The sequence below is a fragment of the Anastrepha ludens genome, chromosome 2 (assembly GCF_028408465.1).
Source record: "Anastrepha ludens isolate Willacy chromosome 2, idAnaLude1.1, whole genome shotgun sequence".
NCBI classification, from domain to species: domain Eukaryota; kingdom Metazoa; phylum Arthropoda; class Insecta; order Diptera; family Tephritidae; genus Anastrepha; species Anastrepha ludens.
In genome coordinates this window covers 67,351,009-67,377,163 of record NC_071498.1, presented here as the reverse complement: position 1 = coordinate 67,377,163, position 26,155 = coordinate 67,351,009, and the positions used below count along the sequence as shown (strand labels likewise).

Genomic DNA, 26,155 nt, shown 5'->3' with positions numbered 1-26,155 from the left:
CGATAGGATGATTAATTTTGCACCAGCTTGCATAAACCGAAGCTTAAAACTTTCTTAAAAAATTTAATAGGAATTAAAAAAAAATTAGGTACGCAATTTCTATCCCATTCAATTTTATAAATAGTATAATGAAGTCCAAGTTCGAAGTGACTGAACATTGTCGTTGATTTTTGATATAAAGCAAATTTCGCACATTCGTTATGTGGAGAAAATGTGCAACGCCGTTGGAAAAATTTAAAATCAACGACAATTTTACTCTTGCACTTTATTATATTACAATTTAAAAACTACGTACCTAAAGTTTTTCTAAATTTTTGGTTAAAGAACTTTTATGAATCTTGTACAAAACTTTTAACTTTGATTTACCGCTATGTTTTGTAAAATGAACTAAGAACTACCCCTAATTCTCTTTTTACACGATTTTTTTTTACCCGAAAATAAAAAAAAAATATTTTTTACTCGAATTAATTTTTTTAATTTTTCATGAGTCTTTCTTAAATCTAAAAGAGCGAATAGATGAGATTTTTCGACGCATATACGAAGCGTTTAAATTGGTCTCAGGCAAAATCTCTGAGACTCGGTAGATTTTAATAATTTATTTTTTATAATATAATATTTAATGAATTAGAATGTGTAGGTAGGCACGACATAAATTCTTAAGTAAATTCTAAGATTTTTTTTTAAATAGTACTCACCTAATTCTCTTTTTACACGAATTTTTTGGGAACGTATCGAACCAGTACAATTGGCGAATTGCCACAAAAATATTTAGTTATAAGAAGTCTATGCTTTTTTAAGGGTATAAGCTTTTCAATAAAGATAAATATATAATATTTGAAATAACTTGTTTAGCTAATTCCCTTAAATTATACAACCTGTGTTTTGGATATTAAACGTTTTCGGGCTGCTTGATTAAAAACTGCAAGTTTTATGATAGGCAAGTAAAATTTATTTTTAGCTCAATTTTTTTCTTCACAATTTTTTTTTCGTAAAATAGTTATAACATAATACATACATATGTATAAAAAAGAGGCCAGGGAATAATTTTGATACACAAAAAATTATTTTGAGACTACTATAAATAGTACAATAAATGAGTTATGAAGTAAATAAATATTTTATGAAAAGTTATTAACAAAATTATTGAATTAAATGCGTTTTAATATTAATGCGCACTTTCGTCATCTGGATTATTTGACCCCAAACATTTGTGAGCAGGTATAAAAAATTAATATATAGGACTTAACTTACATTTTGTAATCGAAATTTAGATTTTCGCATAATTAATTTTTTTTTTCAAGTAGAATTATTAAATTTAAGCTTATACAGCGATTACAAGTACACATAAAAGGCAATATATAAAGAATATGACTGTTAGATTAACTTATGATTTTTTAATGATTATCAGAAACTCTTAGAAATTAGCGTTCGAGTACCCCAAAATTTGATTACCGGCGAGAGGAAATGGTAGTGCAAAGTGACATTCATGCAAGGCAAGCTGATTGTTTGCTATTGATTGAATTTTATTACTTTCTTGTAAATACGTTTGCGTTTATCTTTCTGGTATTTTATAGTACATTTCACAATTTTAATCGTGCCAGCTGTTCATGAAACTTGTCAGTGTCTGCACATTTTCCTTTCGTATAGTATTGAGAATACTAAATTAGTCTCTTTAAATAAAATTGATGGTAATACTCCGAGAAATTTTTGTTCGATTACACAGGTCGACAAAAAGCTTTTTTTCTGACTTGCTGTTTTAATTCATAAACATTTTAATTCATTCAACAAAAAGCTTTTTTTCTGACTTGCCGTTTTAATTCATAAACTCTGGTTTTGAAAACACTAAATTTTCCAGGTTTAGCTTTTGTCTATTTTACGTCCATAAGGGATTTAATACGAGAGAAGCCCTATAAACATAAGAAAATCATATTTTCAATATTCACTTTTGAAAATGGATTTTTTATTATTTTATATTTTCGAGCTTTTATTAATATTTTTTTAATTAAAGAGTGTGCTCGAGCTATAATAATTGCGACAGTGCTACTTTTTATGAGAACGCATCACAAAATTTCTGCAACATTGCCAACGTCACGCGGGCTGCCAGTAAAATGTTGCCAATCCGATGGTCACTACCAGCCATTGTACAGAAATACAAGTAAACCACACTTTTCGTCTTCTTACTTTTTTTTAGAGGCACCCTAGGTGTGGGTTTGACAGGCAAGCAAGTGTGGGATACTTGTGTGGGGTGGGTGTGAGTGCTTTGCCTTTTTCCTTGAGCGTATGGGAGGGGCTGCTATGCCAAATTAGAATTTTTATGGTAACATTCAAAACATTAGAATATATTGTAGAAAAATAAAATAAAATAATATCTTTGACTTGCAAAATTTACAATAACAAATAATTTTAATATATTTCTTTGCTATAATAATGCTTTTTATTGAAAAATATCTAAATTTTTTAAATTTAATATAGGTTTTTATTTAATAAATACTACTTTGAAATTCAATATTTTTTATTTATTGCTTTCCCCGCAAAATTAATTTTAAATAAAACGAGTTGCCAATAATGACATATTTTGAAACAATATAACAAGCGAAATAACTTCTGCAATATTGCGGCCAAGGCGAATCTATTAAAGATGGTATCGGTAAATCAGCTGATTGGTTTTTTTCTTTTGCCGTGTCCATGTGGCTGTCAGCCCAGATACATAGAAACAAGGCGAATTCATTCATTGTTTTCTACTTTGCCAATAATTTTCTTTGACAATCAAACGTACAAAACATTGTTGTTGGTCTAGTGCTACCATCTTTGATGAATGCACCTTGATTGCGGCAGCTAATCAGCTGACTATTAGCAATAGGCCATCAAAAGAGTAACAGAGTCACAATATTGCTGTAACTATTATAAAATTAAAGACGTAAAAGAAACCAAAATTTGAGATTCAGAAACCAGACCAAAAAATCGGGTCGACCGGTGTTATTATTACTGGAGTGATACTCGAACTTAGCTAGTAATAGACCGAACAATAATGGACTCTTAATTAAAAACTATTTATATCAAAAATACATTCCCATATTTTTTTATATATTTTTTGACATTTTTCTTCTTGTTATCAAAGGCAATTGTGTAAAATTTTAAATAATATACATTTTTATATTACCTGGGTATACACAATAAAATTTTGAGCTGTAATTGTTATATCTATAAGCTTAGTTTTATAACGGTTAAGACATTTATTTAAAAATGTTAATTATTTATTTTTATTGTTTTTCTAATTGTAGCACAAATTTTAACGTTTACAAGGTATCGTAGGTGGTCTAACAAAGTAGCGACTGATTTATTGTATTTTATTTCTTATTATTTTAGTTATAATTTTTTTTTACTTACTTACACTTGATCTTTGGTACATTAAACGTTATTCAATAATGAAATAGTTAGTTCAGTGAAGCGCAAAAAATAAAAAATTAAATACTTTTTGCTTATGCTTAGCGCTAACTTGAAAACAACTTAAACAGTAGCTTAGATTGTAGCGAGGCTTAAGGCGGGCGGGCATGCAAAAGTTAATTTATTCTCTCTCGAGTGGCAGGCATGCATTTGTATGTATGCATTTATGTGTAGCATGCAGCGCTGGGCTTTCAGTGCACCCGAGAACAGCGTCATTATGGCAGGAAATTAAACGTGTGAGTGGCCGGTGCTTGAGTACACAAACGATACATACAAGTACACGTATGTATGTGTGTGTGTGCGTTTTATGCAAATAACGCATGCTTAGAAACACAAACAAATTTCAATTCGATTTAACAAGGTAAGGGCAGGTGGGTGGGCGGCGTATTTATTCGACTTGCGACGGAAGATTTTGCTGTGCCGGGTATTGGTGCCGTACAACTTGTGAGCTGCGCCTAAGATTAAGGTAAATAAGTACCATTGTTTAATACTTTTCGGTTCATTATCACTATGTGATTTTGTTTTATCAAAATTAAAATTACTAAACTACATACAAAATTATTTAGCTACCAATGGAAAGTCGCAAATAAATAAGTTAAATGTGTGAAATATTAGAAAAACAAATTTAAAGCATAAATCATTTTAAAGTAATACTTGTTGGTGTGCATAAGTTCAAGCATAAACAAATTTTGAAATCATGCAAACCAATTGAAAACTACTCTTACTAACTTTTTCCGAACCGGTAGCCGATCGATTGTCCCATTGCAAGTGCTTTTTTGTCAAGCAACAATTCTTTGGATATGGCAACATTTTGATGCGAACTTTTGTGCTTTTTTTGAATCCCTTGTTAATGCGTTTAATTATAAGAGAATGATAGATGTGTAATTTTTTCCACATCGCCCCACACCTGTATCGATTCAATGTATTGAAAATCGCTTTCGGGTTGAAATTGTGTGATATAATTTCGGCCGTCTTCGCACACCAAGTACACATAGATGCCATCGTCTTGGAATGCGAATTCTAGGGCAAATTCCGGCCCTAAAAGAGAATACGAATTGGAATTTACAAATGCGTCAGTAGTGTTCATAACAGAGTTAGTGTTGAGAAAGCCCTTGCTTAAGATATCATTAGTATTTGCTTTATTAGCATGAGTTAAGTGAGTTTTAAACCGACCATCTAAGGTGTCGAATTGCGTTTCTTTGTCCTTCATCCATTCGTCATTTTCCTTGCAGGCCTCGTTTAGTACATTGTTAGCCAGATCCCATTTGAATTGGTAAGCGATGGATTGTGGATTCTCATTGACTTCATTTGCGAAATTTATGGAAAACCTAAAAATTGACCGAAAAAAAGTAATCCATTAAGCGGTAAATTTTTACATTGTTCTAAAATATACTGGCTACAAAAATCAATTAAACGTCAGTTGGATTTCAAATATATAGTTTAAATAAAAATATTTAATAGTGCTTCTTTTTCTCGAAAAAAATTTCACCTCATTATTTGTCGGTAGGTAAGTGAAAAGGCTGAATTATCACTCCACTGAAGTAACCCAAAGCGACGTTTTGATACCACTATGAGGTCACCCAACGGGCAAATATCTACAGCCAACCAGAGCTGTTGATGTAATGGAGAAGGTTGATGGGATCTAGGTTAGAGCGCTGCCTCCGGCTGTCGAAGAAAGTAGGACCCCGTGTTATGGACCCACTCTAGCAGCCAGAATTTTTTTTTTTTGGAACAAACTAGCAAGTACAGCACTCAGCCAACATTAAGTCCATGTACTGCACTCGGGTTCCCTTTTTTATTTTATCTTTAAATCTACCCGATCTCCGAGAAATCTGAGTAGATCATGTGGTGCTAAGGAACCAAGGTGGCCGCTTCTTAACATATCAGGATCTCAAGTCTGATTCGAGCGAAGGCCGGGCAAATGCACAAAAAGTGGTTCGCCAATCGTCTTCCTCTCCAGATGCTGGGCATAGTACACTCTCTGAGATGCCTACCTTTTCCATGTGCTTCACCCACAGAAAGTGTCCCGTCATCAGCCCAACCCCCTGCTGCCTGCTTAATGACAGGAGGATCTGCGACAGTCGGTCGGACATGACAGGTAACATCAGTTTTGCCTGTCTCAACCTGCCAAGCTCTCTTGTGGGTTGAAGCAACCCGTTTGCTAACCTTGGCTAGGAAAAGAGATAGAGGTCTCATTACCTGCTATACCCACGTGTCCTGGGACCCATGTTAGCATCAGGATGTTATGTCTACCGACATAGTTCAGCCTGGAGTTGGAGGACTGTCTAAGGCCTTGAGCGCTGCTTTGCTGTCCATCTGTTTTCCATAACAAATTTCATTGCTTCTTGAATAGCATACACCTCCTATTGAAACACAGATGCATACATTCCAAGAGCAAAGAGTAGTTTAGTCCTGCTGGATTAAACGTAGACATGAGAGCCGGAACCGTGCTCGGTTCTGGAGCCATCCGTGAAAATGCGAAAGCAGTGTTTGCCGGGCTCATTTTCAGATTTTGACTACAGAGAAAATGCTCAACAGTCTTCTTTTCTGAAAGGTCTCCGCAGCTTCTGCAATGGGGATTAAATAGTAAACCTAGCTTTCCTGTGGGTATACCGATCGTCCAATCACTGGTAAACACTGCTACGAGTTTGGAAATTGAATAGCAAGGAGTTCTCAGTACTTTCTGAGTACTGTGTCTATGGTACTGAGGACAAAGGGGTTTCGAGCTCCATCTGTTCTCCGCTTTTCTCAGAAATAAATTCTGCAACAGCCAAGGGGATGCCGATGATCGGGTAGGAGACCTCTGAAAGCAATTCAGTTGACACCTTCCTGGCAAGTTTAATTTCTCTTTATGTTCCTATGTCCTGGAACCTAAATAAGAAAGGTGTCACCTACAAACCCATCAGATTAGATCTTACAAGAGTGGACCAGTTTGGATCTGCACCATGGCGTCGTCAGTGCCTAGATCGCAGTTTTACCATCGGAAAAATTATTAATAACTCCTTCGCTCGCGCGCTCATCATTATTTGCCGACATTACAATATGATTGCCATATGCCAAGTGAAAATGTTTCGTATTTCATATAAGAGTAGAACAAAAAAAAAAATTCAACACTTTTACAAATTATTTATTTAATATAATTGAATATATAAGTTGGTGCAAAATTAATCATCCTTTTTTTTAAATAACTTGTTTTTTTTTTATTATCTAAAAAAAAATTATTTTTAGTGATGGAAAAAGTGTTTACTTTACGCCCAATTGGAGCAAGAAACAGGGGCGACCAACAAAGAGATGTGTTGATGACGTCGTAGCAGATTTGAAAGTGATGAACGTCACAGACTGTGAAGAAGTAGATGGAAATCCTTACGTATGTATGTTTGTATATCGTACTGTAGTTGTCTAGTTCCCAAGTGTCAAATATGACCGACGTACGACGCCATTTAAAAAGTTATAAACCTTCCAATAGAGTGATTAATTTTGCGCCACATTATATATATTGTATGTTAATGGAATATAAAGAAATTGAACAATTTACTGCGATTTTTTTGTAATAATCAGAGTCTTCGTACACCTATCTGGACGAACTTCAGTACATATACAGATAAACAAAAAAATAAGCTGAAAGCGTTTTCTTTTTGTAGAGGGTAAAAAACGACAAAAATTCGTTTGCGTTGATTCAGTAAAAAATCATGTATTTAAAAAAATCTTTCATGCATATTTAGTTATTCAAAACAAAAATTATTTTAGCTCTATTCTTATTGGAGCTCCGCCAATTTCAAAAGTTCCTACTTTGCAGTTAAAACTAGAGTTTATAAGCCAAGGTGCGACTTTTAACAGACCAGACAGTGGGTCTCCTTGTGACGCAGAATGAGCCAAATATTTATATACATATGTATGCATACATGTATATACATATGTAAGTATACTATATTTGTTTGCTCATTCATAAAACCTTTTGTTAACATTGAAATTGGCAACCAAAGTCCTAAGCCCCAAAATACCGTCTTACACATTCATTCACAGACATGTCAACATATTTTCTACATTTATTGTTGTAGTAATAAAATATGGACGCTACAGCATCACGAGCACGTGGTAGTCAAACTACTTAAGTAGAAACTCATACTGAATGGCTGCGAGGCTTGTACATACATATGCACAAGTGTATTGCGTGTAGGTGAGAAGTTAAATATGCGTGTATGTGCTTAAGTGCTTAGTTCGTGCTGATTTTAAATGAACAACGGCATTTGTTGACTAATCAATATGAAAGTTAAGGTTAAACTATTCGTTATTTATTGCATTTCAAGCAAAACGAGAGGAGAAATGTCGCTTCCACACACATCTCGGATCCGGATTTACAAATATCCGGCCAAATACTGTCACTCCAGCAACTATCTCAAAAAATGTGTGGTGAGTGTTTTATGCTGTTACAACAACAATAGAGAATGTATGTCAATGGATATTAAAGCGCTTGCCAATGGGCGCATACGTTTGTATGGATATATGTAGGTGTAGTTGATCTGCTCGTGTGGTATGGAATGTTGTTAACAGTAAGAAAAAAAATATCAGAATGATCCATTTATTGCAAATTATTTAAAGAAGCATTAACAATTAATGAGTTATCGAACTCAAATAAATATACATACATACATATATATCACTCATTTGCTGCAAGAGTGTCATTAGCCATTCATGGCGGTATCTATTCAAAGTATCTAATCAGATGAAAATGTGTACTTATTTTTACTTAGGGAAGCATATTAAATTGAAAACCTTGTATTTTTCTCTCTCTCGAATGAGTTATTTAAGCATTTTTTAGGCATGCAATTTATTTTTGCTAAATTTTCGTATTTTTTCATATGCAAAATTTTTTTGATCAATTTGTGATCAGACCCATCTTTTGCTTAGGAAATAAATACAGTCTGTCTAATAGAAGCGTGACCGGCAAAATACCAACTTATACAATATACATTTATACTCTTTATTGGGTGTTTGCCGAGCTCCTCCTCCAATTTATGGCATGCATCTTGATATTCATCCACAAATGGAGGGACCTGCAGTTCTAAGCCAACTCCGAACGGCAAATGGTTTTTAAGAGGAGCTTTTTCATGTCAGAAATATACTCGGAGGTTTATCATTGCCTGCCGAGGGGCGACCGCTATTAGAAAAAAACTTTTTCTATCATTTTGCGGTTTCATGCACGGAGATTCGAACCCATGCACTCTCGAATGGTAGTTTTGCCCCAACCCATGCGGCTACTACCTTCAGTGTTTGATATTTTCCACTTAAACTTAAACTTGTCAAGCAGCTGATTGTTATTTTGCTGACTACTGATCAAATTGTTAAGCTTACCACGGGCGCTTCGTTACTTGCTAGGCACTTTCCTCGTGTTTACAAAAACAAAATCCATATACGTAAAATTGTGAAGTAACAAAAGAACAAGCTCGGTGTGATGACCCCTATTGTTAATTGCCATATCCTAACCTATACTTTTTTTATTAAAGTTTTTTTCTTTAAAATAAATGGAAACGCCATTTAAAAATATTATTGTATTAAAGCTAATTTACTTTTACGCAGATGTATAGATTGTATATTTTTTTTACAATTAATATATTTTAGCAGTATGTTTTTAATCTCACAATCTCATATTTTTGTAATATATTTTTAATCTCTTAAACACCTTCCACTTGATACCTATATCGAAGTTATCATATATTCAAGTAAAATTTGTGATAAGTTGCTATTTTGGGTTTTTTTCCATGACTACCATGATAAATTTCCTCATAATGTTTAAGTGCGTGGACCGAAGTTAAAAATTATAACACCCAAATGTAGTCACTATACCAGCCTTTCGATTCATAGTCTTTTTTACAAATTATCATTAAGAATTAATAGCAATATTTAACGTTAAAAATACTTCTTTTTTGCATACGCTTGAAAAAATGTCCTATTACAGACGCTTAGTTTACTTAAATACAAACACAGAAAAGTAACAATATTCACTTAGAAACACTCTTTATTAATTCAAGATTTCAATTAAAGCTATTTTTACTCAATAATACTACGAATTTCATTAAAATTCTATTATTACAAATGTTCTTCTAAACGTTTGTAATACCGTGCAAAATAAATGTACGGGACGAACTGTCAAAGGAACGATAGTGAGAAAAGAATAAAGCGAAACCGAAAAAGCCCAGACAACCAACGATGAGGTTCGATAGAACTTTATGGTTTTTAAAATAGTTCAATTAACCTTTGGCTTCAAATAAAATTGTTTTTGGAATAGGCTTATGTCTATATTTTAATAAATTTATGATAAGTTGCTATTTTTAGAATTCAGGTGGCAACGGTATAGGTTTTCTTAAAAATATATGCCTTGGTACCCATGCTGTAATGCTTAGATCAATTTATTTTTGAGTACAAACAGATCAGCCTACTAATATGAGTACTGCACACAAACGAATTTTATTGAATTTTAGTACAACAGCAGAAACTAATTACTCAATCTGGAAAGCAACCAAAACGCTTCTAAACAAAACAATTCACCAATCGCCTATAAGGAAGGAAAACTGAAACTGGGGAAGAACGAATGAAGAAAAGATGGCAACACTAGCAGACAATTACGCAGAAATATTTTCAATCTCTACAATTCCCAATACCTTCCCGTTTGCATCAGAGCGAACTCATACTCAAGATTATGAATTAAGACCGGTGACTACACGAGAAATTAAAAAAATAATAAAGACTGATATACAACCAAAAAAATTACCTGGATTTGACCAAATCACAGGACTAATATTAAAACAACTACCATATCGCGCAGTAACCCACATACGCAACATATTTAATGCTATGTTTAGGTTTAAATATTTTCCGAAGGTTTGGAAAATAGCGGAAATAATTGCTATTCCCAAACCTAGCAAGGATCCAGCAATAGCTTCATCATATAGACTAATTAGCCTACTTCCTATTATGAGTAAAATATTCGAAAAGCTGCTCATTGTGAGAATAAGACCAATTATTGACCAACACAAAGTGATCCCGGACCATCAATTTGGTTTCAGACAAAAATACTCGACAATACAATAAATATACTGAGTATCACATAAAATATTAAGTGAGCTAGACGCAAAGAAATTCTGTGTTGGCATTTATTTGGACATAGAAAAAGCATTTGACAAGGTTTGGCACAAAGGACTGATCACTAAGTTAAAACTAGTACTTCCTAACAATATATGAAAACTACTGGAAACTTACATAACATATAGACATTTCTACGTTAAGTTTAACGACAATACCTCATCAATCCGAAAAATTACAGCGGAAATTCCACAGAGTAGCGTTCTCGGACCACTGCTTTACAATTTATACACTGCTGACATACCAGTGCCCACTAACGTAAATGCAATGTTGGCTACATTCGCAGATGGCACAGTATTACTTTACGGACATAGAACCTTAGCGAAAGCTACGAAGAAGATGCAACAAGTATTGAACAAAACCAAAGAATGGTTCGACTCGTGGAATATTAAAATAATATACTATATACACAACAAAAAGGAGCTTCATACCAAGAAACGTCGCCATGAATGGAGCTCCCATTCCCACATCCTTATCTGCGAAATACCTAGGTATACATTTGGACAGCACCACTACTTTCTAAGCATCACATTAAAAACAAGAAGGACCAAATCAAAAATAGACAACTCTACTGGCTGCTAAACAAAAACTCAACTTTGTCCTTGTACAATAAAGTTTTAATCTACAAACCAATTATAAAACCTATCTGGACTTACGGAATACAACTATGGGGAACAGCCAAAAAATCGAACACTAATATTATACAAAGACAGCAATCTAAAATTCTAAGAATAATAACTGGTGCGCCCCGATATATCTCAAATTACGACTTACACAGACAACTGGACATTACCACAATCAAAGAAGAAATAACAAAGAAGAAAGTACCAGGCAACGATAGAAACACACTACAATAACGAAGTAAATGTACCTCCTACACAAGAACTCATGCGAGCTCCAACGCAAACGACTGATCGACCTTATATAAATCACAATCTTAGAGATATCACGTAGCTGTTAAAAGAAACTGATCCAGTATCTACCTATGTATATTGTATTTTTAAAACGAATTTTATTGATAGTTGTATAAATAATATTAAATAACCAATAAATGCTCTTATAAAAAGTATTATTGTTAATTAAATGACAAATACGTTACTTTGGGGAAAAACAAAAAAAAACAAAAAAAGTTAAGTATAACAAAACATAAGTTTGAAGTCACTTAAAAATTCTCTTGACTTTTGACAATTTTTGTTTTGGCTGTCGGGCTTACGCGTTTTTGCCTTATAACGAATATAAAACTGGGTACTCGAAATTGTTCTAAAAATACTGAATAACAAGTTTGAAAATTTGTCGATTTTTTATTTAATTTTGCACAAAGTTTGAAATTTCGATTAATATTTAAATTTTGTGACAGAAGGATCTATATTTTCATATTAAAAATCAAAATGCATATTTTCTTATATAATTCTCATTATGCAAAACCTATAAATTTTAAAATAATATTTAGTTTATGCATTTATTAAGTACTTGAAGTGATTGGATTATGAGTGAATTTGCAATTTTTATATAAAAAAAAATGCCAAACTTCATAATAATTAGGCACGATTGGATTCATTTGCTAAGCGCCTCAAATTTATAAATGAGAAACTTTCGTGCCGCATTTTTATGCAATTCTGAGAAACTGCTCACAATCAAATCATTTTAGCCAGACATGGCTGTAATTTTTATTATTTTTTTTCTAACTAAACAACCCCTTTAAAGCACACTTATTTTTCTACGAAATTTCCAATATAAATGAAGGAGGAAATAATTGTACACATTTTCAAATTGAATGGCAACTGCAGCTTTCTTTATTCATCGTTTCATCGTTTCTTTATTCTCATTATGAAGCTATTAAGAAACTTGATGAATCTACCAAAATATTCGCTTTTTTATTTTTAATACTATTTATTTACTTTCGTTTCAACAGAAAGAAATATAAAAAATTAGCAAAGTGGAACAAAATCAAAGCACACCACGGGTAGAAAGCTTAAATGGTGTTTTACGCCCATGACATCATTCCCAAATTAAATCACCAAACACTCGAGCCGCCAATGATGTGATGATTATCAAATATGTTCCAACTCATTTTTACAATAAATTAAATCACAGCAGTAGCATCAGATTTTTTGAATCACGTAGGGCCAAAGTCTAGCTTGAAATCTTCGCGAGCTCGTTATAAATCTTTCATCGGCGGCACATGATTTGATGAGGAAAAGAAGCTTATGGGGCGTATGTACTCGTATGTGTAATAGCTTTAACAAATGACAAAGTATTTTGCCGATGGTCACTCATAATTTTTGGGCATTCCTCATAACAATGAAATACGTAATTTTTAACGTCTTCGCGCACGAATTTTTTAGTTTTTTTTGGACAGAATTCAAAGAATTTTTCTGAGAAAATTACTTACTAATGTGTGAGTTTTTAAATACAAACATTCTTAGAGTTGTTTCTGTTTTATTTATGTACAGACATATGCAATATGTACCAATTCTTGTAGGTACAAATGTGTGTGTGCACAGCAAGCAAATGGATTACTTATTTTTGTACTTTCTACACCTATTTTTATGACTTTGGAAGAGGAAATATGGCAGAAATAAAGGGTTTGAAGAGTTTTCAAAAAGACAAATTGCTGTTATAAGTGACTCTTTGCGTAACAGTATTAAAGTTCTGCTGATTTGATAGAAGTGATTTGCTGTTATTTTTTGCTGTTTCATTAACCCCAACTTCTAAGCCGGCGTACAGGTCGGTCTACACAAAGTACACCAACAATTTTGTTGTTTTTTGAATTCTAATAATTTTCCAGGCGTTGAAAAAAATAAAATTTTAGTCTTTGCTTTTGAAATTAGTGAAATAGTGTTCAAAGGAGTTAAAAAAATACCGACAAGTACTCAAACATTTTGAACATTGACCGCCTAAGAGCATCGAAAAATAGTTTCAATTAACTTAGAGATGTAATTCGGATGTGTAAAATTAAGTATTATAATGAAGTATAAATTTTGATTGATGGAAATTTCGACTCCCGTGCTCGAATATAATAAATAGCTGAAAAAATATTTTTTTTATTTTTTAAATTTTTACGCCCCAAACATTACAGACCGCATAGAGAGAGAAACCTGGTTTAATGAGTCTGAAATATGTTTTGCCGTCGTCTGAATATATTTTTGCTAATACCAATTACCCTCTGGAATGCCCTCTGTCATCAAACACCTTTACTTATTTAACCGCCCCTCGTATATTAGTCTGGAAATATCAAATAAAACTAATTAACTACATATTCGTGCTCAACACCTGAAAACTGTCTTTGACTGATTTTATTGTTAAGATCAGAGGAAAAATTACTGAATTACTAAAAATAAAATTCTTATTTCAGAAGATTTATTTACTCGTTTTTTCTATAAAAAGAAAATGAAAATGCGTGCAGCCAATTTTTTTATTATTATAATAAATTATTTTATTATTATAATAAATTATTTTATTCTCTTAATTGGCGCTATAACCGCTTACGCGATTTTGGCCGAGTTTAGCAAAGCGCGCCAGTCGTTTCTTTCTCGTGCTAACCGGCGCCAGTTGGACACACCAAGTGAAGCCAAGTCCTTCTCCACCTGATCTTTCCAACGCAGAGGAGGCCGCCCTCTTCCTCTGCTACCACCAGCTGGTACCGCATCGAATACTTTCAAAGCCGGAGCGTTTGTATCCATTCGGACGACATGACCCAGCCAACGTAGCCGCTGGATCTTTATTCGCTGCGCTATGTCTATGTCGTCGTAAAGCTCATACAGCTCCTCGTTCCATCGTCTGCGGTATTCGCCATTGCCAACGTGCAAAGGTCCAAAAATCTTACGGAGAATCTTTCTCTCCAACACCCCAAGCGTCGCTTCATCGGATGTTGTCATTGTCCACGCTTCTGCGCCATACGTTAGGACGGGCATGATGAGAGTCTTGTAGAGTGTTAGTTTTGTTCGTCGAGAGAGGACTTTACTGCTCAGTTGCCTACTTAGTCCAAAGTAGCACTTGTTGGCAAGAGAGATTCTACGTTGGATTTCAAGGCTGACATTGTTATCGGTGTTAATGCTGGTTCCTAAATAGACGAAGTCTTTTACAACCTCGAAATTATAACTGTCTACAGTGACGTGAGTGCCGATACGCGAGTGCGCCGACTGTTTGTTTGAAGACAGGAGGTACTTCGTTTTGTCCTCGTTCACCACCAGACCCATTCGCTTTGCCTCTTTATCCAGTTTGGAGAAGGCAGAACTAACAGCGCGGTTGTTAAGGCCGATGATGTCAATATCATCGGCATACGCCAACAATTGTACGCTCTTATAAAATATTGTGCCTGAGCGATTAAGTTTTGCGGCTCGTACGATGCTCTCCAACATCAGGTTAAAGAAGTCACACGACAGCGAGTCACCCTGTCTGAAACCTCGTTTGGTATCAAACGGCTCGGAGAGGTCCTTCCCAATTCTGACGGCGCTGCTGGTGTTGAGCAACGTCATCTTACATAGCCGTATTAGTTTTGCGGGGATACCAAATTCAGACATCGCGGCATACAGGTAACTCCTTTCCGTACTGTCGAATGCAGCTTTGAAGTCGACGAAAAGATGGTGTGTGTCGATTCTCCTTTCATGGGTCTTTTCCAAGATTTGGCGTATTGAGAATATTTGGTCGATGGTAGACTTTCCAGGTCTGAAGCCACACTGATAAGGTCCAATCAGTTGGTTGACGGTGGGCTTCAGCCTTTCACACAATGCGCTCGCTAGAACCTTATAGGCGATATTTAGAAGACTAATCCCGCGGTAATTGGCACAAATGGCAGGATCGCCCTTCTTATGGATTGGGCAGAGCACACTTAAATTCCAATCGGCAGGCATGCTTTCATCCGACCATATTTTGCATAGAAGCTGATGCATGCACCTTACCAGCTCCTCGCCGCCATCCGTCGGCAGTCCGTCGGCGCCCGCGGCTTTGTTGTTCTTTAGCCGCGTTATCGCTATTCTCACCTCGTCATGATCGGGTAGCGGAACGACAATTCCGTCGTCAACGATTGTGGTATCGGGATCTTCACTTTCTCGGTGACATGCGCAGCTGTCACTGTTTAATAAGTTCGAGAAGTGTTCCCTCCATAATTTAAGATTGCTGTGTACGTCAGTCACCAGTTCGCCGTCTTTGTTCTTACAGGAAAACGCCCCGGTCTTAAAACCTTCTGTAAGCCGTCGAACTTTCTGGTAGAATTTTCGGGCGTTGTTCCTGTTGGCCAGTATCTCAAGCTCTTCGCACTCACGTATTTCGGCCTCTCGTTTCTTCTTTCGGATAATACGTCTCTCTTCCTTTTTCAGCTCTCTGTAGCGATCCCACATGGCTCGCGTTGCGCCCGATCGCAGCGTGGCTCTATAGGCGGCATCCTTTTATTATTATAATAAATTATAAACTAACGAACAATTTGGATTTAATTTTGTATAATACAACTAAATTTAAAAATACTCTGCACTAGACTTACAGGGAAATGGGCTACTGCGTGAGTTGGTGCGGTTTTTTTTTTCGTTTCAGCCTTTCTTTTCATTTACCGGGGTCAATTAGGGCTGAGGCTTCGCTATTTACATGGTGGCGTAGTCTTTCCATATGAGACTTAGCGTTTATGTTGATTCAAGTGGTAACTGATTCGATGCCAAGGTCACGTTCGATATCGGTGTTGTGGACGTACCAAGGTGCATTAACAGCGAATCGTAGTATCTTATTTTGGAATCTTTGTATGGATTTTATGTTGGTTGAGCTTGACCATTCCCATAGCTGGATCCCATAGGTCCAAATTGGTTTAAGCACCTGCTTATATAAAAGAATTTTATTGTATAGGGATAAGGCTAATTGGTTGCCCATAAGCCAGTACATATTTTTAAATCTGATATCTAACTCTTCTTTTTTCTTTTTAACGTGAGCATTCCATCTAAGCTTGGTATAGTCGTATGTGGTGGCAGATATTTGATTTTCTTCTGTGTGAAGTCTAAATTAATCGATTTTGTTTCGCTTCGTTTAGTTTTAGTGAAAAATTGTGTAACATAGTGTGCGAGGAGCACAAATCAATTTAGAGGTAATGTTGAAATTGTTTTCATAAGAAATATTTTACAGTCAGCAAACGCTTATCAGACTTCTTATCAATAAAATTTTTGTTTATCATGAATAGACTCGCTTAACAACCGTATAAAAATGAGTAATTATACACTTTTCTACTTATACTCGTACATAACTACTTAAAGTGAAAAGTTTTAGAAGAAAGATAATTGCAATTCACCGCTTTTCCTAACAATGTCGTAAAATATGTGTTTTTTTCAGAATTGAATCATTTCTAACTATATTTTAATTTTAGATAAGAGTTTTATCGTTTTTCTCCATAATAGTCTATTACGTCAAAAAAACCCTCCACAGCACTTTGCAGTAAATTTGAGATTAAATATTTACAGATCGATATTATTTGAGTTGTACTTTTAATCTCCCTTCACAAAAGTCTACAAAATGATAGCACAAATACAAACAAAACGAGATAAATAGTTTTAGTTTTAATTTTGAGATACCTACATAAGGTCCCTATAAAAATAAATTAAATAATTTTTTCCTTTGTAATTTTTACGAAAAAGTGTATTTCTATAGTAATTTTCAAAGCGCTAGCGGCACTGGTAAATATAAAAAAACAAAATTACAAGCAGGTGTCCAATTTTTTTCGTCATCATCAAAATATATTTTTTTAGCTATTCTAATGCACTACTACATATGCGAGAATGGCATTGTACTGGAACCCGCAAGGGAGCAGAGGTTGCGGCCGACCAAAAAACACTTGGAGAAGGTCGATGCTGCGCGAACTAGCAGATGCAGACATCTTATGGGACGGTGCGAAAACAACAGCACAGAACCCTGTACGATGGAAGAGTCTTGACAAGGCCCTATTCTCCCGAGAGGAGTGAACAAGGAAAAAAATACTATGATACATGTGCATGATATGATTGTAGATGAAGGTAGTTCCGATCACGGCTTATTAAACAAAGTAAAATCAAAATCGAGCACGAAATCAACTTTAGATCTGTATCTCCCTGAACTCTTCTTGATCAGTATTGCCGTTATAATACTTCAGTTGCCGAAACAGATTAAATTTGCCCACCCTAATGTATATATATTTATTTCATATTTATAAAAATAATAATTCATTCAATCGAACTCAAAACTTTTCTCTGCTTCTGAATTTGGTCCACATATTAACAACTTAAGCCGTTGTGTTTAATTCACTAAACCACAACAAATTCGTTTACATACTTACAAACATAGCTGATGTAGTTTATCGTACACAAAGTAGGGTTAATGTAAACAAATATATGAATTGTTTAGCATTTAATTGTCAAATAAACGTAGGTCAGATATTGATTTCACTTTCTTTGATACTCTTTAGTTCAAATACTTGTTTTGATAGAAAAATTGTGTGTGAAAATATAAGAAAATTTAGTTTTATTGTGTGGAAGAATACAAGAAAATACAAAAAACGTTAAAGAGGCAAAATAAAGTCCAGTTCCAATATTTTTAACAACTATCTCTTGGGTTTTACAAGATTTGGAATTTTCTTTTATATAAATCACATATTCGGAAGTCTTTTCTAAATTTTTGTCAAACATCCACGCGTTTTTTTAGTTATTTAAAACTTTCACTTTATTATTATTTGTGAAAAATATTAAAATTGAATGGGCTACAAAACTTCATTCCCAGAACCTTACTAAAAATTATGATTGAAAAGTCGAAAATATTCATGATTATATTTTGGACCCAAATTCAATGTGCTATAAAACTGCTTCAGTACCATTCGGAAGTGCGCAGGTTCGAATTTCCGAGCATGAAAAACTAAATGATAGAAAAAGTTTTTTTCTAACAGCGGTCGCCCCGCGGCAGGCAACGGCGAACTTCCGAGTTCCATGAAAAATCTCTTCATAAAAAAACATCGACCGTTCGGAATCAGCTTAAAACTGGGACCATTTGTGGAACAACATTAAGATACACGCCGCAATTAGGAGGAAGAGCTCGGCCAAAAACTCAGAAAAAAAAGTGTAAGCGCCAATTATATACAAATAATCTGGTATCCTACCTAGAAATTTTCTAGACATTCTGGTTAAAAAGTTGAAAGTTTTGATGATAATTTTTTAGACTAATATTTAGTGGGCTATAAATGGACATTTCCAAAAGTTTACTAAAAATCCTGGTTAAAAAGTTGGAAATTTGGAAGATAATTTTTGAAATTTATTCATTTTTTCATGAACTTAGTATAAAGTTTGGAACCTTAATTTATAAGATTTTTGTTATAATTAAATATATTTTTTTAAAAAGTTAACGAAAAAAGTTAGCGTGAAAAATATTGCGAATATTGTAAAATTTGGAGTGCCTTTATTATGTGAGCACAAGTGTACCTTTTTCATAAAAATCTCAATCAACTTTTTAAACTTTTCTGGTTGAACCTAAATTACAATTCTTTTACTCCAAAATTTTTAATTACGAAAATAAAAAAAGTAAAAGCAAGGAAGTACACATTTTAAAGATGTATTCCAATTTATTGCTTAAATTTCGTATAAAAGTAATGTAGGCAAAAATATCTGTGTATATAAATATTTGAAAACGCCAATAAGTAACAATAATAACAATAACAAAAATTAATAACAAAAATTAATTGTTTTAAAATAAAATAACAAAAATAATGAGTGAATAAAGGCATTTTAAAGTCACCTGATTAAATTAGTAGTAAACAGGTATATGCAAATACTTTACATATATAAAGTATTTTGTATACACACAGACAAACATATGCATGCATGTGCATTAAAATATTTTAACCCCGCCACCAGTCCAAAAATCAGCTCATTTGTTCACTTTCGTGCCGTACTTAGGTAGTATATTTTAGTATTATCGCACTTCAGAATCTTGATATGATTTTCCGAGAAAATATTTCATGCATTCCATTCTGAGTTTGCGGCAGCCAAAGTAAAATGTAGCGTGCATTAGCGTTTGCGGCATTTGATTTTGGTAATGATTGCAAGCTTAGTTAAACGCCGTTGCATGTGCAATAATACAATTTAGTTGTAAAGCACGAAAAAGAAAATTACCATTATTTTTACACTGAGTAAGCAAGTACACCACTATTTAGTACACATAACGGTTGCTTGTAACAAAATCAAGATAAATATAAAGATATGTTTTCACTTATATCAAATGCTTGTTTTTTTCGATGATTCGAATAAATTAAAAGTTAAAAAAACCAGCTCTAAATATTTTTCAGAGTATAGAAAAGGTTAATAACCTCAGTAGATAATCAAGACAAGTTGCTCAATGTTGGTACTTACTATATAAGTGGTGTGCTTAGTAAATATAATTTTTTAAGGAATATTTTTAAAAATGAGCAGGCGTATAATGAAAAAGGCGTAGTCTTTTTAAATACTGTTGGATATCTCAAGAAGTCTTCATTACAAGCTCAAACAAATTTAGAAAACCCTTTAAAGAGTGCTCGTGTATGAACCCGCGTCTGGTAAAAGGCGGTTAACGATCAAAATCAACTTTTCGATATAAACGGATTTAAAGTATCTCAAATTAATATTTGAGATGGAAAAAAAGAGTTGAAATTGAAGTTTGAAAAGGTCGAGCCAAGGATCACCAGGAGGTTTGGTGGCTCCTAAAACACTCAGGTTAAAAAGCCCATTGTATTTAAAGCTCTGGAAAGAGCTGATACCGACCATCAACCGAACGTCTTTTCTTCCAAGTTTGAGTAGAAATTTTGACAGTTTTCTGTTCGGACTTGTCACAAAACACTTTGCAGTTCTGCAGCGTTCTAGACCGGACCATCGCTCTTTATGTAGATTTCCTACATAATCGCTGATCCAGTTCATGATTCCTGCGGAACTGATTCCGATTATTGGCTCTGGCCCTTGTGGGGGAACCGCTAATCCACGGTTGGCCAATTCATCGGCAATTTCGTTTCCTTGAACACCGGAGTGTCCTGGAACCCATATAAGTGCAAACCTGCGACAGAATAAGCTTCACATTCTTGAACAATCTTTGAGGTTTGCTTCGCGTTCTCCAGGGTCTTCAGTGCAGGCTGACTGTCACTGAAAACTCAAATCTGTTTCCCGCTCCATCTCATTCTTGGACCCATCGGTAAAGAAATATTCGTCAAACCTTCCTGTATGCATTCTGGATTACTCCATTGCTCACGCAATGAAAATCTGACTTCAAATTTCCTTCCAAATGAAACTGTGGGTATCAGATCGTCTTTAGGTGCCAAAAACAGTGGATACTCCTCAGATAGCATCTTAAAGATTTCTGTGTCCCAAAGTTCCGTCTTCGTGCCACAAACCATATTTATGGACTACACATTGCTTTTATTGCTTCCTGTTGTATCTTAAGATCGAGGGGGAGCAAATCAAGCATAGCATTTAGGGCATCACCAGAGGTTGTACTCATGGCACCCGTGATGCATAAACATACACTTCTTTGCAGCCTGTATAGTTCCCGGATTGTGGACTTAACCATGCTCCTTCGCCACCAGACCACTGAGGCGTAAGTGATGATTGGTCTGATAAGTGCTGTGTATACCCATAGGACCACAGCAGGTTTCAGATCCCAGGTTTTACCAAAGGCTCTGCGGCATTGCTGAAAAATCCTCAATGCGCGAGAGTCAGCTTCTTATCCAAGATTACTCCTAGATATTTAACTTCATCGGAAAGACCAAGTGTCACACCTTTCAGTGTTGGAAGACTGAGTCCATCCAATTTCCGTTTTCTCGTAAACAAGAAAAAAAAGAGTTACAGTCTGTGTCATGTTTTTTTTTCTTGTAAGTTCAAGATATATTTTGTGCCAGTGCTAACTCAGGTTAGTGTCGCTCGAAACTTCCCCGTAAACGCAAGCAAACAAAAATGAATGAGAAGTACGCGCAGCGTTGTGAGGCGGTATTTTTATGGACGCATTCGAAAGGGCCGAAATTATCTTACACGGCTACATAAGTGATTAAAAAATCAACCTTCTTAATTTTTCAAAAGTCATCCAAGTAAACATTTAAATAAGCACTTTAAAGCGATAAAAACGAAATTTCTGTTGGTCTAATAAGATAATTATTTTACTATATGATTTATATTGCCTTGTTGATTATGTGTTTCACTTATTTTATAACCTCATTTGTATATGAGTGAAATGGTTAATTTCTTAATGGTTTATTAATTGGTACATTCAATATATTTTCGAATGCCATTAAAATCAAAATTGTGACTTCATACCTTGGCTGGATAGAGAAGGAGAAATTGCATTCTTTTAAATTATTTATTTTTTATTTATTTAATGAGTTTTAAAAAGATTTTTTTTTTATTTACAAAGTGAAGCCCAAAATAAACAAGACTGGCGTCTTAAAAATGTTTTTGATGGCGCCATCTTTTTAATGAGTTAGTGCGTTCGAAGTTACATCCCTAGCTGACTTCCAGTGAAAGCTTGGTGACATCCGGTTCAGTGGAAGCGAAGTTATTGCGTTTAAAGTATGTCAGTATGTTTGTGTCATCGATACAAAAATGAGTGTCGAATAAAGGTCTAATATCAAATTTTGTTTTAAAATCCGCAAAACGTTTACCGAAACATTTGAATTGATGAAAAAAGTTTATGTGATTGTCTATCTCGTGCCAGAGTTCATGAGTGGTTTCCACGTTTCAGAGATGGTTGTGACATCGATTTATCGCATTTTAACTGATCATTTGAAAGGTCTGTGTACGTTTCATTCCGCACAAGTCAACTGAGGACCAAAAATTCCTGAGAATTCAACATTCGAAAGACCAAAGAGGCGAGAGAAGACGAGAACTTCCTTTACAACATTGTAACTGGTGATGAAACGAGGTGTTTCCAACATGAACCTGAAACTAAGCGTCAAAGCGCCGAATGGAAGGCCACATACGAGCCACCAAAATCAAGTCGATGCTCATATGCTTTTACGATCCCAAGGCAATTTTCCAGAAGGAGTTTGTGCCAACGGGCCAACCCATCAATGCAATTTTCTATCTTGGCGTTTTGAAGCGTTTGTTGCATCGCATTCGTCGAATTCTCGCTGAATACCTCGAGGGAGGAAGCTGGCGCTTATTGCTTGATAATGCACCATCTCATCGATCCACTCTTGTGACTGATTTTCTGACTAGAAATCGCATTTTAACCATCAATCACTCACCGTATTCGCCTGATATGGCTCCCTGTGACTTCTACCTATTCGGAAAATTGCATTTGGCCATGAGGGGAAAACGTTTTGTGTTCGTAGAGGCAATCCAAAAGGCTTGTACCGACATCCTGAAGGACATTTCGGTCATTCTAAAAGCTTTTAGATCACGCAAAACAGTGTATTGAGGCCAGAGGGGACTATTTTGAATAAATAAACTCGAAGTTATCAGAACAAAGCTCCTGTTGTTTCTATTTTAGCTCAGTCTTGTTTATTTTGGACTTCACCTTGTATGTATATATACGTAAAAGTGCATTATTTTCAATTAGTTATTTTTTTATTGAAAAGAGTAATAATTATAAATAAACATTCCACTCGTAAGGGCGAAAAAAGAACAAGCACTGGCTGCTAAGGCCTTCGTCTACAATATTTTAAATTAATTTGTTAATTTGAAATTTTTGAACAACAATTTGCTTTTACAAAATCTTTATGTATTAACTTTATATTATATTTGTGTGTAAGGACACTAGAAACAAACTTTTGACAAGTATTTAAAAAATTTAACCCAATATCTATCAACTTTCTGCCATAAAATAAAAATAAACAAAACAAAAATAAAAAATGATCCATTAAGAATCGCTTTAGTTTTTCTTGTAATATAAATTGGAATAGAGAAATCAGCCGTGGGAGTAGCGATTTTTTAACTCCTCGATAATTCAGTTCACATTCAAAGTCACTTTTAATAGAAAACATAACAACTCGAATAAGTCCCCAGACCGCAGCCTATTCAAGTGCTTCTAAATTAAATTCATTTATTTATTTGACCTAATAAATGCATTGGCATTCTACTTACTCTTTTGCGTCGTCAGATATTTTTCCACTGATTTGAACTTTATCACCCGGCTGTGTAGGCTGCGGCAGAATAGCAATGAATTTAGTTGAAGACATATCGATTTTGGTTTATTTTCTCTCCTGGTATATGAAATTGTTGTCTGCTTTATTTTCTCTGCTTTCTCTTTAAACTGAATTATTTTGAATAGGCGCTTGTTAATTATTATTCTTGCAATTTATCAACTGAATATCACGATAATTTGCACCTTTTCGCACTTTTTTCACAATTGACAATTCATTCATAAAATTAACAAATATTTTACTTTGTTGTGGCTCTTGGCGTTGCTAAGTACAATAATAACGATAATTAATGTTTGCCGTTTTGGCACACTTCACAAAATTGTAATATTTTTTACGCGCTCTGCTATCTGAGTTGAGAATTCCGGAGCACGAGCGCTGTCAGTAGAAATTGACTAACTATTCTCTTTGAGTTGCGAACAAACACTGGAAAACTTCGATACGGAAACCGGCTTTTAAAACACTGAAAAGTTTTCGTTTTGGCTAACGCTAAAAATAATAATCATTACGTCACAGTGGAGCAATTCGTTAAGTGACTGCGTTCGGTTTTACGGCGTCACTATGGTTGCCCGCCTCAGCGCTCACGTCTCGCGTTTCTCGTATCCGTCTTCGTCGCGTTTTTCCCAGAGCTCACACAATATTTCCGCCTAACAGCAGAATTTTACTTCGTTACCATTGCCGTGACATTAAACCCGACCGACACGTTCGAACTTCGTTAGGTACTGAAGAGTCAAATTTGGCTGCTGAATGCGCCAAGCGACGAGCCCCAATGTATGCGGTTTATTGAGAATTGTCTTTGATATTCTTTACACACACGTTTGCTCTCGAAGCTGTCAAAAACACACATAGATGGTTAAATAGAGCGAAGCCACTTTGCGCCAGCTGAGCCCCAATAACCTAAAATAGAGGGTAAAAGAGCGTAGAAATATTTTTTATAGTGCGCTCTTATTTTATAACAAATTAATTAACTGCTTAAAAATTAGATTTGCAACAAGTTTAATGCCTGACCTATGCTAAGAAACTTATCGCATACTAATGCCGCAAGTAGTATATGCATGTATGTACTTATACATTTTCCATCGATGAATATTTCAGTCATGAGTTGTATAATAATTTCTCGTGTTAATGTTTATCATGAAATTCTTTTGTAATTAAAAATGTTCAAGTATAGAACAAATAACTAAAAATATTGAACGTCCAGTCAATGGCTCTTTGTCATAGTTTAAAAAAAAACCTTAAGGCGAAAGCAAGATATTCGTGTTTTTTGCAGGAAGACTGAGAAGATCTTTAAAATTTAATTCAACTGTGTAAAGTTGTATTTATTTTATTATAAAATATAATTTACACGGAATGGGTAAAGTTGTTGTTATCTTATTATAGAATGTAATTTAATCAAACGGAATGTCTTGTATTTTTAACGCCGATTACCAAACGGAATGTGTTCTTTCCAAAAGCGCGCAGGCTTTTTATAGGCAAAATCAATCCTATTGAAAAATTAAAATTTAGAGTTTGAAAAAGACATCTAGTAGTCATTACAATTGCATTGCCATATAAGAAAACTTTAAATTAAATCTTAACAAGTTGAAGGTATTGTCATATAAAAATAAATACATTAATAAATTATAAAATATAAGTATGCTACAGTCTCCCCCTTTGGCGTGAGGAACTCGTCCCGAGAACAAACCAACATTTGCTGGTTACCGCTTTTCTTTGGTCGGCCACGCTTCTTCAAAGACTGGAGAGGATTAGGAGGTTCATCTTTGTTAGTGCCCTTATATAATGTGAGAGAGGACGCATGATATGTACCTAACGGCATGTTTAGGTTTTCCCGGGATGCAATCCCGTACGAGGTTGCACCAATCTTCCGTACAATAACGTAAGGACCATCTCTTTTGGGCACGAATTTCGCTGTTATGCCCCGTGCTGCTTGACTCAGAGTGTGCGTTGTCGGTACCAATATCGAAACTAGTTTGCGGACGTCTGTGTTTATTAGCGCAAGTTTCGTTTTCGTCTTGAAGACACTGCTCAATTTCTTTTGCTGACTTTAAATTCTCAGTTATGTTTCGAAGATAAGGCGAAATTACTGGAATCAAATTTTCGCTCTCTCCTATTGCCTGAATATCATGCTGCACATCGTCGAGAGCTCGCATTTCTCGTCCAAAAGTGAGATACCCTAGAGTAAAACTCGTACTTTGGCCTTTGGTGCTGTTCATTGCAAATCTAATGAAATAATTTCGTTCTACTTCGGATGAAAGTCGGCTCTTGTATTCGATGGGATGCTTATTATTCCCCTCCCCCTGGAGTCAAGCTACATCTAACGCATGTGCACTGGCGTCAATTTTGTGCTCTGCATATGGAGTCGGTTCGTCGATTTTCCCCAACGCTTCTGCGTGATTATGAAGTACGCTGCCGAGCTGTCTTTTCTGCTCTTGATTCAAATCCTTACCATCAGTTGATTTTAATATTTTGAAGTCTATGGAA

The 26,155-nt window shown here is 34.9% G+C and overlaps 1 protein-coding gene across 3 annotated transcripts in view; it reads right to left on the bottom strand.

Moving 5' to 3' along the window:
- Positions 1-942: 942 nt before the first annotated feature.
- The window catches only part of LOC128871708 (uncharacterized), a 29,649-nt gene continuing 4,436 nt past the window's right edge, over positions 943-26,155 (bottom strand). The window contains exons 2-4 of one of the 3 annotated variants that reach the window (XR_008456058.1): positions 23,619-24,571; positions 4,174-4,772; positions 943-3,899 (exon numbers count right to left, since the gene is read on the bottom strand). Coding sequence is in view for 2 of the 3 variants with exons in the window: in XM_054113682.1 (XP_053969657.1) it covers positions 4,301-4,772; positions 23,619-23,713 (567 nt within the window). In the remaining variant the exon portion in view is untranslated. Of the gene's footprint in view, positions 4,773-23,618; positions 24,572-26,155 lie in introns of all 3 variants that reach the window. The other 2 variants (XM_054113683.1, XM_054113682.1) reach the window with 2 other exon arrangements.